The following is a 14597-nucleotide window of genomic DNA, read 5'->3' on the forward strand; positions in this document are numbered from 1 at the left end:
GCACTCTCTTTCCAGCTGCTGTGTGGACAATGGACTAAGGGGGCAGGGGTGAGAGCAGAGCCACTTGGGAAGCCGGTACAACAATCATCCAGGTAAGCATTGGTGATGGCCTGGATTCAGGTGGTGGCAGGGGAGATGGAGAGAAGTGGACAGGCTAAGCAGTTACTTAGGAAGCAAAACAAACAGCGCTTGGGAGAACGAAAGGCTTAGGTGGGGTCTTCATTGACATGGGGAGCTGAAGACAGAACAGGTGGGGTACCGGTGGGCAGAAGGCGAGCTGACAGGTTTAGTTGTGGCCGTGTTGAGTCCATGTCCCTAAAATGTCCAAAGGCCCCCATAAATGTAGCTACTTGTGTGATAAGAGTAGAGGCTCTCAACTGAGGGTGATTCTGCCCACCCAAGGGATTCTTGGTAGCGTCTGGAGAAATTTCTGTTGTCACAACTTGGGGGATGCTACTGGCATCTAGTGGGTAAAAGCAGGAGATGCTGTTCCACATCCTACAATGGGCAGGATTGTCCCTCATAAAAGAAATATCGACCCCAAATGTCAATGCGCAGAGCTGGAGAAATCCTAGGGTAGACCAAGGGCTGAAAGAAGTAATTGTCAATTTCAGCGGATATTGTTTATTTAATAAAGTTTTATTCCTTGTCTTTGCAAAAATTGCATAGATCAAGTTTCCTGAGCGGCTCCCCTTCAAATAGTCCTCTCCAAACAGCTGGCAAAAAGGGAAAGAGAGGACAAGATTCCTGTGGCCGCTTTCTAATGGATCTGGCCTGAAGTGACTTACATCACTTGGCCAGATCCGTCACACGGCCATTGGCCATGATCGTCTTACTTGCCATTGGTCAGATCAATCACATGGCCACACCTGACTGCAAGGGATGCTGGGAAATGTAGTCCAGCCTAGGTGCCCAGGAGGAAGATGTGTGGTATGAGTGGAGCTAGTCCTTGCTGTGGTGTTATTGTCCTCATTATTTTTGTTATTATTTAGATCTATTGTCTGCAGAGATGACCCTTGAAGTTCAGGCATGTTTCAGTACCTGGTAGAGGAGGGTGAGAGGTGCTGCCTGGTAGGGGTGGAAGGCTCTCTGAAAGAAGAGGCATGGATGATGCGGCTTTGAAGAAAGCAGACACCAAAAATCTGAGAAGTGGGAGAAGAATAAGAATGGTGTGGCATCGGGGAAGTCACTCCTTCATTCCTGACCATGCAGAGCCTTGTAGGCCAGGGTGAGTGCCATGGGGACCCAGTGGGCCGAGGTGGCCTGATTTGTGCTGAGAGCCTTCTAGTTGCTTGAGGAATCAGATCGCCAGGTGAAATGCAGGACATCCAGTTAAACTGGAATGTCAAATAAACAACAAATGATTGTTTAAGCCTCAGTATATCCTAGATATGGCATGGGACGTACTTATGCTAAAATAGTATTGTCCTTCTGAAATGCAAATGTAACGGGGCATCCCAGATTTTTATTTGCAGGGAGGACAGAACGTAGGGGACAAAGTCAGGTTCAGGTGACTGATGATCATGGATGAGACATAGGCAGATACGCAAGCCCTGTGTTGGGAGAACTTTGGCTTCTACTGAGTGAGCTGGGGTAGCCCTGGGAGCCTGAGTGTAGGACAGCTGTGCCCTGACTTGGGTAGGAGGCTTCCAGACCCAGCCCTGGCACTTGGCAACCACCTGCCCCCGTGGATTGTCCCAGCCCAGCATCTTTCCCCTTCAACAGTGCTGACATTTGGGGCCAGATCATTCTCTTTAAAAAATTTTTTATTTAAATTTCACTTAGTTAACATACAGCGTAATATTAGTTTCAGGTTACAATACAGTGATTCAACNGTACTTATGCTAAAATAGTATAGTCCTTCTGAAATGCAAATGTAACGGGGCATCCCAGATTTTTATTTGCAGGGAGGACAGAACGTAGGGGACANATGCTAAAATAGTATTGTCCTTCTGAAATGCAAATGTAACGGGGCATCCCAGATTTTTATTTGCAGGGAGGACAGAACGTAGGGGACAAAGTCAGGTTCAGGTGACTGATGATCATGGATGAGACATAGGCAGATACGCAAGCCCTGTGTTGGGAGAACTTTGGCTTCTACTGAGTGAGCTGGGGTAGCCCTGGGAGCCTGAGTGTAGGACAGCTGTGCCCTGACTTGGGTAGGAGGCTTCCAGACCCAGCCCTGGCACTTGGCAACCACCTGCCCCCGTGGATTGTCCCAGCCCAGCATCTTTCCCCTTCAACAGTGCTGACATTTGGGGCCAGATCATTCTCTTTAAAAAATTTTTTATTTAAATTTCACTTAGTTAACATACAGCGTAATATTAGTTTCAGGTTACAATACAGTGATTCAACATTCCCATACATCAGCCACTGCTCATCGCAGCAAATGCATGACTTAATCCCCGTCACCTATTTAACCCATCCCCCCACCCACCTCCCCTCTGGTGACCATCAGTGTGTTCTCTGTACTTAAGAGTCTGTGGGGGCCAGCTCATTTTTTTTTTTTAAGATTTTACTTATTTATTTGAGAGAGTGAGTGAGAGAGCACAAGCAGGGGGAGCTGCAGAGGGAGAGGGAGAAGCAGACTCTCTGCTGAGCAGGGAGCTCAATGCAGGGCTCGATCCCAGGACCCTGGGATCATGACCTGAGCTGAAGGCAGACGCTTAACTAACTGAGCCCCCCAGGCGTCCCAAAGGGCCAGATCATTCTTTATTTGGGGGGCCCCAGAGCATTCTTAATTGTGGGGGGCCCAGGTCATTCTTAATTGTGGGGGGCCGTCCTGTTCACTGTGCGATGTTGAGCAGCATTCCTGACCCCCACCCACTCAATGCCAGGAGCGCTTGCAGTCATGACAACCACCAATGTCCCCAGGCATTGCCCAGTGTCCCCTGAGGGGCAGGATCCCTCTGGGTGAGACCCACTGGGTTAGGGGAATCCGTGGACCCCCAGGAGACTCTGCATTCCGTGACCACCTGGCCGACCAACCGAGGTCCTGGGACGCTGCACACATTTAAATACACACATCGAGTGGGAGGGAGAGAGGAGGGGCTCACAGACGCTGGGGGTCACCCGTTTCCACCGCCTGATCCGTCAGGGATTTATTCTGGTGTCTAGTGTAAGCTAGGGATCAAAGTCAGTTTTTCCCTCTGATAACGAATGCACATTTTCTCCCTCTTGGCACTATGGACCTTTGGGGCCGGATCATTCTGTGGGGTGAGGCCAGCCAGGGCATGGCGGGACAGTGAGCAGCGTCCCCGGCCCCTGCTCACCCAATGCCGAGTGCAGCCCCTCTTCCCCCCAGTGGTGAAAACCAGGACCACCAGACTTTGCTAGTGCAGCTGAAAGGCAGAATTGGCCCAGTTGGGACCCTGGGTCTAGGCACTGTGCGACCCCAGCACGGAAGTGGGTCTGGAGTGCTAACTGGGGTGGGGGGCTACCGGAAGGCCTTGTCAGTTCCCTTCATCTTCTCCTGGCGTTTAGTGAACCGTCTGGGGCGGGAGAAACTGATGCCCAAGTGGCTGCAGTGTGGGGAGGCTCAGGCACGTGCCACCCACGCCCCGACCCACCTGAAGCCCGTCTGTGCCAGACAGAGAAAGGGCTGTCCGTAGGGTCTGATAAAGCTTTTAATATTTAGAAGTTTGGGCACTTAATCCTGGCACTCCTGGCTCTCGGGTGACGCTGCCCCCTCCAGCAGCGGGCAGCTGTCTGGGTCCACAGGGGCACTGGTGATGATGATGGGAACCTTGGCCTTCACACTGGTCAGGGACCAGGGCAGGTGGACTGTGCTGACCAGCTCGTAGCGGGTACTCATGATCTCGCCGTCCTGCGTGCAGCTGCTCACGGACAGCACCTGCGGGAGGTTGAGAGTGCTGACGATCTTGGTGGTGTTGAAGGGCGTGATCTGAGTGTTGGCCTCCTGCCGGAGCAGCTCACTGCTGTCCACCCGCGAGCGCCGCTCCGCATTGGGGGTGAAGCCCTCGTATTGTACGTGGGCGTAGAGGGCGAAGATGACAGTCTTGATACACTTGCTGGTCTGGTTGTTGATGTCCGTGGTGAAGATGACCCTCCCCCCCGGCGTGAAGGTGTTCTGTTCCATCTGGATCTGTAGGCAGATGGTGCCCTGGCTGCAGCAGTTGTAAGAGACCTTCTTCTCAGCCTCCACCGACAGAGGGTTCTAGAAGGGGGGATGGACAACTGTGAGGGATCGTGGCCACGAGATCCGCTCGCCTGCCTGCCATTCCCCCATCGTAGTTCCTGCAAACCTTGAGCTTCTGGGACTCTCTTAAGTAAGAGGCACTGAGATAGGATCTGGAGGCTTGGGGATGTGGCAGCCAGAAGCCTGGCATGATCTCCCAGCTTGCCTTCATCAATACCCTTTGCCTTTCTGAGTATCAATTTCCTCATCTGTAGAATAAGCCTAAGAAATCCACAAGACCCTGGCTTTACTCCCACCTCCCATGCTCACTTGCTGTGTGACCTTGAGCAAGTGGCTTGACTTCTCTGGGCCTTGGTTTTCTAGAAGACAGGAAATGTCTCACAGTCTAAGCCCAAGACTTGGGGCTTACCCAGGCAGTTCAAACTTTAGGAGGGAATATTATGGGCTCTGAATCATGAAAGGAAAACCGTAGAGTTGAAAGTATGTAGTGTGTTTAAATAAATGCCTCAAAATGCAGCCATTCTATCAACTAGTCAGCCACTGGATTGCAAATAAAGTCACACATACATTATATTTAATGAGTGGCTTCGGTGACATTTTACTTTTTATTTGTGAATAATATTTTAAAGGATTTGATGTGCTGTTGGCGGGGGGGGGGGACTTAAAATGAGCAGTCTCCACTTTTGCTGGCTTCCGGTGTCGTCTTGCTGAGGAACTTGATACTTTTACAAGCGTGTGTGTGTGTGTGTGTGTGCGTGTGTGTGTGTGTGTTCCCTTTCAGCATACCAAAAGAGAGAAAGAGAGAGAGAGAGAAAATGGTGTGAAAAATACTTCCCAAACTCCCTCCCACTTCCCATTAGTGATATCAAGTTGGTCACTTGAAATTGGCCCTGATGGGAGTATTTTCACGAGGGAAATTGGGAAACGTCACGCATCGGGGCTGCCGCACACCAGAGCTGGGTGTCAACCATTTCTTAGCCCGGCATCGCCGTTTTCCTACGACCTGCTTTATCAGCATTTACAAATTCTCCTGATTTGTTTCAGATCTCGTTTAAGGAATAAAATATCAGACTTGCACAACCAACTAGTGGTTAAGATGGTAAATTTTATGTCATGCATATTCTGCTGCAATTTAAAATAAAAACATGAGCGATCTGGTTAAAGGCCCTGCGGACCCCTCCCTAATGCCATCCCCCCATACGCCTTGGCTCCCTTTGTCCTGAACTGGGGGTTTATCATATCTGGATTTAAAAAAGATTTTATTTACTTGTCAGAGAGAGACAGAGAGCACAAGAAGGGGGAGCAGGAGGCAGAGGGAGAAGCAGACTCCCTGTTGGGCAGGGAGCCCGATGCGGGACTCGACCCCAGGACCCTGGGATCATGACTGGAGCCGAAGGCAGACACTCAAGTGACTGAGCCACTCAGGCATTCCTGGATTTTTTTTTTTAAGATTTATGTATTTATTTGAGAGAGAGAGAGAGTGAGCAAAGTGGGAGGGGCAGAAGGAGAGAGAGAGAATCTCAAGCAGAGTCCGTGCTGAGCACGGAGCCCCATGCGGGGCTTGATCTCATGACCCTGAGATCATGACATGAGCCAAAACCAAGAATTGGACACTCAACCGACCACACCACCAGGTGCCCCATATCTATGGATTTTTAAGAACACTCCTAAACATTATTAAGAAATCTAACTCAGGGAAAACTCCATGCAGTAAATATATAACTGTGAGTCATTATGAAGTCAACTCTTGTAACCTCCATCCAAGAAGTAGGGATTTGCCAGTTCCCCCCCCCGCCGAAGTCCCTTACATGTGCCCAGCCCCCACCCCTGCCTGCAAAGGGTAACATCCTGAATTTTACAGCAATCGCTTTGTTGTGCCTACACACTTGTGCTGTTACTGCCTACATAGAGGGACCTATACAGGATGTATCATCTTAGAAAAAAGTGTGTAAGGAACAATATTAACAAGCTCAAATGTATGTTCTAGGAAGAAAAGGATTCCCCTGAAATCCTGTGGGTTCTGGGTGCTTTGACCCTTGTCTCCTTCCTCCCCTTCTTTGCCAGACTGGCATTTGTCATTCTCATATGAACTTTTAGATTATTTAGGAATGCATCTGCTTGTGGTAGAAATATACAACGTTTTACGTATTTTTTTAATTAAAAAAAATTTAAGTAGCCTCTACACCCAACACGGGGCTCGAACTCACGACCCTGAGATCGAGAGTCCTGTGCTCTACCAACTGAGCCAGCCAGGTGCCCGTTTTACCTATATTAATACTTTAAATATATTGAGCTGTCCATGTTTTCTCGCATCTCGCTTTTCTAGCTCACGTTTTGTGTGAAATTCAGTCATGCCAATGCCTGTCATTCTGCTTTATTTGTTTTCACCATGGCCACTGAGTGTGTCGCCAAATAATTTATTTACTCATCCTCCCCCACCCCTCGGACAAGATGGACACTTACATGCTATGTGCTACATTTATGTTTCTGTGTGCTTGATATCATAAAAGTGCTAGAAGGAGCATCCCGAAGACAGTTTTTCCTGGTCTTACACATGAGAGTTGCTCTCGGCCATGAGTTGGTGAACTTTTTCTGTAAAGGATCTGATGACAAGTATTTTAGACTTTGCAGGCCACATACAGTATGTATCATATAACTATTCCCTTATACTATTCCCCAGCTCATGGTGGGGCACCTGGGCGGCTCAGTGGGTCAAGTGTCTGCCTTTGGCTCAGGTCACGATCCCAGGGTCCTGGGATCAAGCCCCGCATCGGGCTCCCTGCTCAGTGGGGAGCCTGCTTCTCCCTCTCCCTCTGCAGCTCCCCCTGCTTGTGCTCTCTATCAAATAAATAAGTAAAATCTTAAAAAAAAAAAATGTTCATTGCAACCTTCTGGATTGTTTTCTTCTTATGTTAAGTCTTTATTCTATTATTTCGTTTTATATAAAACCAACACTTCATAAACATTAGCTGGTTATAACCCACCCAGTTAATTTTGTTCTGATAAATTCTATATTCTACTTATTCACAACTATTATATCCTGCCCAACACATTGATGTTATAAAAACAAAGCTGTTGCGACCCACCGTGTTTATATTTTGTTCTATTCTTTCATTTTTACAGTCAGTTGCAAGTCACCAACCAGATTTTCTTCACTTCCTGTTCTTATCTTATTCTCCGTTCTGTTTTCTTATTCTATTAAACACACACACACACACACAAAATGTTTGCAACCCACAAAATGGGCTTCTTTCTGATATTTCCTAGTTTGGTCTTGTGTATTCTTTCATTTTACACAAATATACTTGTACCCCACTGAATTGATTTTGTAACCCATGAATGGGTCGTGACCTGAGGTTTGAAAAACACTGCTCCGGATCAGCCGCCTTTCCTCTTGGGAGACCTGGGGCTGACCCCTGATCCCAGGTGACCTCACCTCTTCCCTTGCCTCTGGCCCCCTTGCCTCCTCAGTGTTCCCCTCCCTCCCTCTCCTCCGGGAGGCTAATTGCAGCCAGTTTTATTCTAAATCCCTCCAGTCTTATTCGAAAATTCCTCGCATGCGTTAGGACCCTGCGGGCATTGAGGAACTTGAGGCTCTAACTCAAGGCCAAGCCGGTGCTTCCGGCCTGTACCTGCGAGAGGGGCCGCCCAGCAGTTCCGACAGTGGTCCAGGGGAGACCCCCACGCTAGGTCAGGCAGGGTGGCCAAAGTGCCCCGATTCCTAGTAATGTTGGGGGTACACACCCAACACTGGATTTCCTGGATCTGGGAGTGTTTGGGAGCCCTGCGTTTCTTTGCATATGTGAAACTTTGGGGGGATTCATCCAAACAGTATTTATTGGCATCAGCTTGGTGCCAAGTTCAAGGAAAACCCATAGCAGTTAAGACCAGCGCTGTCCCTGCTCCGGTGGGGGGTAGACGGATACACAGTGGGCTCACTGAAAGTGAACCAGGTCATTTGTGATAGAGACAGTGATGAGGCTGTGGCAGGGGGCACGCTGGGGCTATGAACTACAGACAGGTGTGGGAGGGGGGCTCCCTTGGAGCCAATGGTTAGGAAATGTCTCTGGGACAAGCTCCTTTCCCAAATGGGGAGGCAACACCATCTTGTCTTTCAAGATTCTAAAGGCACAAAGAGTGGAGAGGAGGTGGGGACACTGGAGCCCTGTGCAGGGCTGGAGGGAAGGCAACAACAGTCCAGCCACTGTGGAAAACAGGCTGGGGTTCCTCAAATGTGCAAGGGAATGATTGTCTGACCCAGCAGTTCCACTCCAGGTATCTAGCCAAGAGAAACAAGAAGATACATCCATGCAAACGTGCAGGGCAAAGTGCGCAGCTGCGCGATTCACAGTAGCCAAGAAGAGGAAACAACTCAAGTATCCACCAGTGAACGAATGGATACACACAAGGGGGTCCAGCCCCACAGTGGAATGGCAATGGAACATTATTCATCGGTTAAAAGGGGCGAGTCACTGACACAGGCTACACAGGTGAGCGAAATCAGCCAGATGCCTAAAGCCTCGGTATCATATGATTCCATTTCCGTGAAATGTCTGAAACAGGCAAATCCACACAGAGAGGAAGGGGCTTAGTGGTTGCCAGGGCTGGGGGAGGGGGCGTGGGGAGTTCAAGGTGGGTGACAGCAAAGGAGGCAAGATTTCCTTTTGGGGTGATGACGGTGTTCTAAAATCGACTGTTGGCGACAGCCGCACCACTCTGTGAACACGCAGGAAGTCATTCGGTCGCACACTTTCCATGGCTAGATGATCAGAGATGTGAATTACAGCTCCATACAACTGTTAAGAACAAGTGGAAGGGGAAATGTTTGCTCCCCCTAGCTCCCTGGCTCCCCTCCCAGGGGGGCAGTGTCTGTTGCTAGTTTCTCTGATCTCCTTCCGGACGTTTGTTACACCTGCAAGGAAATACATTTCTCGCTTCCACCGCCAATGTGCCAGGCTAGACATGGTGTTCTGAACTTCGCTGTGCTCACTCAACCCAGTGACTTAGACGTTGATGCCAAGAGCTGCCTTGTTCTGTCCCCGTTTCTCTCTAACTTACCTATAGAATATTCCTTTGCTACTTTCATTCCCTTAGCAACGAACGTTTAGGCTGATTCCAATTTTTTTGCCACAAAAACATTCCTGTGAGAGGCCATGTCACAAGTGAAAGGATATCAGTGGGAGAAATTTCTAGAAGGAAAATGGCTGGGGCAAAGTGCATGTTCATTTTAATTTGAATAGATACAGCTAAATTGCCCTCCGCTGAGGTTGTGAGAGTTTATTCAGCCAGGTGAGTGCCTACCGGGCTTCTGAACAAAGATCTGAAGGATGAGGGGGAAGGATAGGAAGGTCATATCATAGTGTTCCAGGTGGCAGGCACAGCCTGTGCAAAGGCCCTGGGGCAGGACCAGGTCTGGTGTATTGAGGAACAGCGAGGAGACCTGTTTGGCAGGAGCAGAAAAAGCAAAGGGGAAAGGGCAGAGAGGAGGATTGCGGGAGGGGGCAGGTCATGCAGGGCTCTGTGGGCAGGGGGGACTTTGGCCTTTACCCTGAATGAAATGGGAGACCGGGTGGGCTGTGGGGACAGAGGAGGGTCATCACCTGACTGCCTCTGGCAGCTCTGAGGACAGACTGTTGGGGGTCAAGACTCTGCTTCTACCCAGGGATGCCTGGATGGCTCAATCCATTGAGTGTCCAACTCTTGCTTTCAGCTGAGGTCACGATCTGGCATGTGTGGGATTGAGCCCCACGTTGGGGTCTGAGCTCAGCGTGGAGTCTGTTTCAGATTCTCTCTCTTTCTCCCTCTCTTCCCCCTGCTTGCAAGCTCTCTCTCTCTCTCAAATAATTTCTTAAAGTCTTAAAAAAAAAAAGACTGCCTCTACTGGTTGAGCCCCATCCTTGCTCACTGGGCCAGAGTGGTAAGCTCTGCCCTGGTCCCCCCGCTCCTGCCCTCCCCTGGCCCCCAATGTCTATCCTCCCCCAAGCAGCCAGAGGGAGTCCAGGGATGAACCCCTGCCCACCTGGGGTCTTACCCGCATCAGTCCAAGTCTTCCTGAGGCCTCTTATTACCTCCCTGCCCTTACCTTCTTCCCTCTCACCCCCTCCTTCACTCTGTTCCAGCCATGGGCCCCCTCACTGTTCCTCCAACACGCCAGGCACCGACCTGCCCCAGGGTGTTTGCATGGGCTGTTCCCTCTGCTTGGAACCCTCTACCCCAGATATCCCCATGGTTTCCCCCCTCTCCTCTTTCAGTTCTCTGCTAAGATGTCACCTCCTCCAAAGGGCTTCCCTTGCCCAGTCTGGTTAAGACAGTACTGAGTAGTTGAAAAAACACACTATTTTCATATCCTCAAAACTTATGTGTGATAACTCCCTTTGCTGCTATGATCTTGATTTTAGATCTTCCCACTTACGGGACACTTCCTGGGTGTGGAGACACTGTGCTGAGCACTTTGCAGTCTTCACCGGTACCCATCTAGGGAAGTATTATGCTTCTCATTGTACAGTCAGGGCTGTGGGAGGTGTTGTGAATTGCCCAAAGCCATCTAGCTAACAAAGTATCTGTTGGCAAGATCTCAGGCTGGGTCTCACCCAACCCCAATATTTCACCCCAGCTTCTGCCTCGTGCCCCCCACACTCTAGATTAGCTCTGAAGGGAAGGCCAGAGAAGGGCCACAGTCTGCTCAGGGTAACACAGGGAGCAGGTGGTCAAGTGGGCCTTGAGCTCAGGTCTGGTCATCGCAGGGCTATTCCACCCCTCCAAGCATCTACTCTTCCTGGGACTCTCTAGGACCATCCCGGGAGGTTGGCTGGGCTAGAGATGATCCCTGTGACATATATAACAATACTAGTGGTGGAGGCAGGGACAAGATTCTTGGGGCCCATCCCCCAACCCGTGGCAGGCGCTGTGGGAAGTTCTGCAAGCTAGGCACTATCTCTCTGCCCGTTTTACAGACAAGGAGATGGAGGCACAGAGAGGCAACGTCATTTGCAGAGGGTCGCACAACAAGAAGTTGGGGGCTCTTGGATTTTTACCTAGATCTTGAAAACTAAAATGAGCCACCATGCTCTGATAACAGAGTCCCCAGGGGAGTGACTTGGGCCAACGTCACTCCACCCACCTCGACTTCACCTCTGCACCTGGGCCTCCAGGAACCGTCCAGAAAACCTTCTCTGCTCAGCCAGACCAAGGCCACATGGCCTTTTCTTTCCCAGGGCGAGAGCCACCCCTTTTCCTTGCTTCTTTTGGTGGGAGCACCATCTCTGTTGTCTGAGGGCTCAAAGACCCTGGAGAATCATTGAGCATCCAGGCCTCTCACCCATGAGTCATGGGGGGGGGTCTGAACAACTTTGACTTATTACAGGGTCAAGGACATTGGGGCCCAGTCATTCTTTGGGGCGAGTGTCCTGGGCACTGTGCGGTATTGAGTGGCACCGCAGGCCCCCACCCCCTCCATGGCCAATAGTCCCCATCCCCAGTCCTGTCAACTGTAGATGTCCCCAGATACCACCCCATGCCCCCTGGGGAGGCAGGATTATCCTGGTTGAGAGCCGCTGCTGGCTTAGTTCCTACTCCGGTTTCTGATTCACCTTTTGTGAACTCGGGGGGCCCAGGGGAGCCATCAGCACCTTTCCTTCTTCCTGGTAGGGGCCCTCTCTGTTCACTGCCTTTCCGCCTGCCTCTGGTGAGCTTGGAGGACAAGCCCCACAGCTGCCCCTCCCCCATCACTACCTGCAATGGGTTTTCTTGGTGGAAGTCCGAAGTCCCTTGAACCAACAAGTACATTCTCTTCTTCGCCAGAATGTGCTCCCGGCCCACGCAGGAGGCTTGTACAAAGTAGAAGACGTGGCCAATTTTGCTGGCGAAGGTGGAGGGAAGCCTGGGAGGTAAGCTGAAATGGAAGTCAAAGGTGTGGCTGCCTGCACTTAACCAATTATCTGAAAGCAAAACACACCGGCGCCATCAGAAGGTTCTAGAATCTTTTTTCTTTCTCCCCTCCCCCCCTTATTTATTTGTTGTTTTGGCAGGGGATTTGTTCTGGGCCTGGCCCACCTGTCCCTGAGCTAGGGATCTCCATGGTCCACAAATATCAGGCGTAGGCCTCAGCTGGGCTGGAGGGGGATGCGTGGGTGGGTGAGGCGGCCGAAGCAGTCACCCCAAACTACCCGGAGGGCTGTGCTCACCCCTACTCTGGGTCTGAGAAACTGGAGCCCCAGCCCTCAGTCACACATTGGTTTAACAAGCCCATCTGGAGCCCCTCCTGTGAGCGAGAGGCTGTTTTAGACAGTATTTACAGTAGTGAGCAGGGCCAGTACAACTCCTTGCCCTCACGGAGCTTGGCCTTCAGTGCACAGCATACAGTAGGTACTTAACATTGGCTGAGTGGCAACTGAGGACCAGGGAGAAACTCACATGGCCCCCATTTCTGCAACCTCCGCATTTTATTTATTGTTTCTTTCATTTATCCAAAGCCTCTCATTATTGTGTCTTTCCCACTGGATGGCAATCCCAGGGACTCCAGGGACCGCGTTCGCTTTATCCGTTGCCCCACCCCCAGCGCCTGGCCCAGTGCCGAGCACAGAAGGTGCTCAATAACTGTTTGCAAAATAAATGAGCGGATCCATCAAAGGCTTGGGCTTATGCTTTTGAGGGGAAATGCTTGGCAGTGGGAAGAGGTGGTAGCTGATGCTGGGGGTGTCTAGGTGGGGAGTGTTTGGGTCGAAAAAACTAACACTTATGAAGCACTTACTGTATGCCCCACACTATTCCAAGCTCTTTATATACCATTAAATCGCTACGTCCTCAAAGCAATCTTAGGAGGCAACCCCTTTTTCTAGTTCCCATTTTCCAGGTGGGTTAATGGGACTCAGAGTGGCAACAGGATGGATGAGTCGTAAGGGCTGGCATGTTGCCATTCCTCCCCTAGATACCTGCGCGGCTGGTGTCCCTCCCATCACTCAGATCTGAGCTCAGTAGTTCCCTCTTTGAAGAGACCTCTCCGTGACCTCCCTATCTGAAAATTTTAAAAGTCTAAAATTAAACTTTGTTCAGCCAGGCATTGGCCGAGAGTTGTGGAATACCTGGGAACACTCCCATAAGCACATTTTGGAAAGGACATGTTGCTCCAGGCAGCTCAGCCTCCCTGATGTCTGTCCAGGCTGTGGATTTGAACCTGCTGGAGTTGGGAACTGGTTATTCTCTCCCTAGAACGTCTCCCCTGCCTCCTCTCTCTTTCCCTGGGACCATAGGACTCCTTATTTTGTCTCCTTGCATTTCACTGCCAGAGGGAGATTTATCTGTAAAATAACAAGACAGATGTTTTTATTGGCCTCCCCAAGTGGTCATTGGGCTGAGGATAGCATCCCCCCCCCCCAGGAAACAACTTTGAAAGTTGATTTCAAATATCTGGGTTCTGATCAGCTCCTCATGTCTTGTTATTTTCGTGTTAATGTGTATCTGATGGTCATTGTTACACACAGCTTCCCTCCTGGGGGGGAACCAGGCCTCTGCCCATTTCTGGTATCCTTGGGGGTTTGCAGATCCACGACAGATGTGTTTACCTTCTGGACCCAGCTTCCTATTATGGCTAGAGTTGGCTGCCGGCTTCGCCCTTACCCTCTACTGGGAACGTCTTCAACTTGTGCACATAGTCGGCCTTGTTGTTGCAAATAACATCTCTGCTATAATCACGGGATGCCCCGATTTCTTCATTCCACTCCACATAGCCCCTTCCCACGAGCTCCACCTTCACGGTAGGGTCCACCAGGGTGCTGTTCAGGATTAGAACTACCTGCCCTTTTATGCTGGAGCCGGCCAGGTAGACTGCATCTTTGGGCAACACTAATTCGATCGACTTCACCACAGACATGGGGGGTTGGGGTGGTGGAGAAACATCCTCCCTCCTCCCCCATGCCACTGAGATTCCGGTTCCTTTGGTGCAGTGAGGTCACCTGTCTGTGACATCATCCAGCCAGGGTTCTGGGAAGGGGGTCCCTAGTGGCCAGGAGGGAAGATGAGGCTGTTGTGCAGGGGTGGGACAGAGCTTGGGAATTCCAAAGACCTCACTGGTGTAGGAAATGATAGCCTGACCGCTTTTTCCTAGGAAATAACAGATAAATAAGCCAAACCAACCGCAAGACCCTAGCATTCCTTCCTTATAGGGAACACCTCTGTCGTCATGCTGGGAGGTTAGAGGCCTGGGTGGGAAGAACTCATTATGAGCTCTACTTAGAGACGGGGAGGAATGAAGAATGAGCCCCAAGGTCTTTTCTGCTCTATCAGATACCCAAATGTGGTATGTGCATTTCTCAGGGTTCATACACGGGTTAAGCTCATGTACAATCATTGTCATTTTAATGGCTTGCTTTCTCTGTCAACCAGTCCCTGTTAGAAAAAAAATTATAAATATGGCCAGGACATGAAATCTGGTGTGTCCCGA

The 14597-nt window shown here is 50.4% G+C and overlaps 1 protein-coding gene across 1 annotated transcript; it reads right to left on the reverse strand.

Annotated features, from left to right (window-relative positions):
• Nucleotides 1-3608: 3608 nt before the first annotated feature.
• On the reverse strand, nt 3609-14321 carry ARRDC5 (arrestin domain containing 5). The gene is made up of 3 exons (XM_011237400.3): nt 13775-14321; nt 11891-12096; nt 3609-4177 (listed from the first exon to the last, which is right to left on the reverse strand). The coding sequence occupies exons 1-3, from the start codon at nt 14025-14027 to the stop codon at nt 3650-3652; spliced, it is 987 nt and encodes a 328-aa protein (XP_011235702.1). The 5' UTR covers nt 14028-14321; the 3' UTR covers nt 3609-3649.
• Between the last annotated feature and the right edge of the window lie 276 nt (nt 14322-14597).

Source organism: Ailuropoda melanoleuca, chromosome 4, assembly GCF_002007445.2.
Source record: "Ailuropoda melanoleuca isolate Jingjing chromosome 4, ASM200744v2, whole genome shotgun sequence".
Lineage (NCBI taxonomy): Eukaryota > Metazoa > Chordata > Mammalia > Carnivora > Ursidae > Ailuropoda > Ailuropoda melanoleuca.

What these genes read in the sequence shown, in the direction of transcription:
- ARRDC5 (XM_011237400.3), bottom strand. Translation starts at nt 14,027, where the DNA reads ATGTCTGTGGTGAAGTCGATCGAATTAGTGTTGCCCAAAGATGCAGTC. An exon ending in GAAGACGTTCCCAGTAGAGG is followed by an intron (nt 12,097 to 13,774) that starts GTAAGGGCGAAG and finishes TTTTGCTTTCAG; the next exon opens with ATAATTGGTTAAGTGCAGGC. An exon ending in ACCAAGAAAACCCATTGCAG is followed by an intron (nt 4,178 to 11,890) that starts GTAGTGATGGGG and finishes CCCCCCTTCTAG; the next exon opens with AACCCTCTGTCGGTGGAGGC.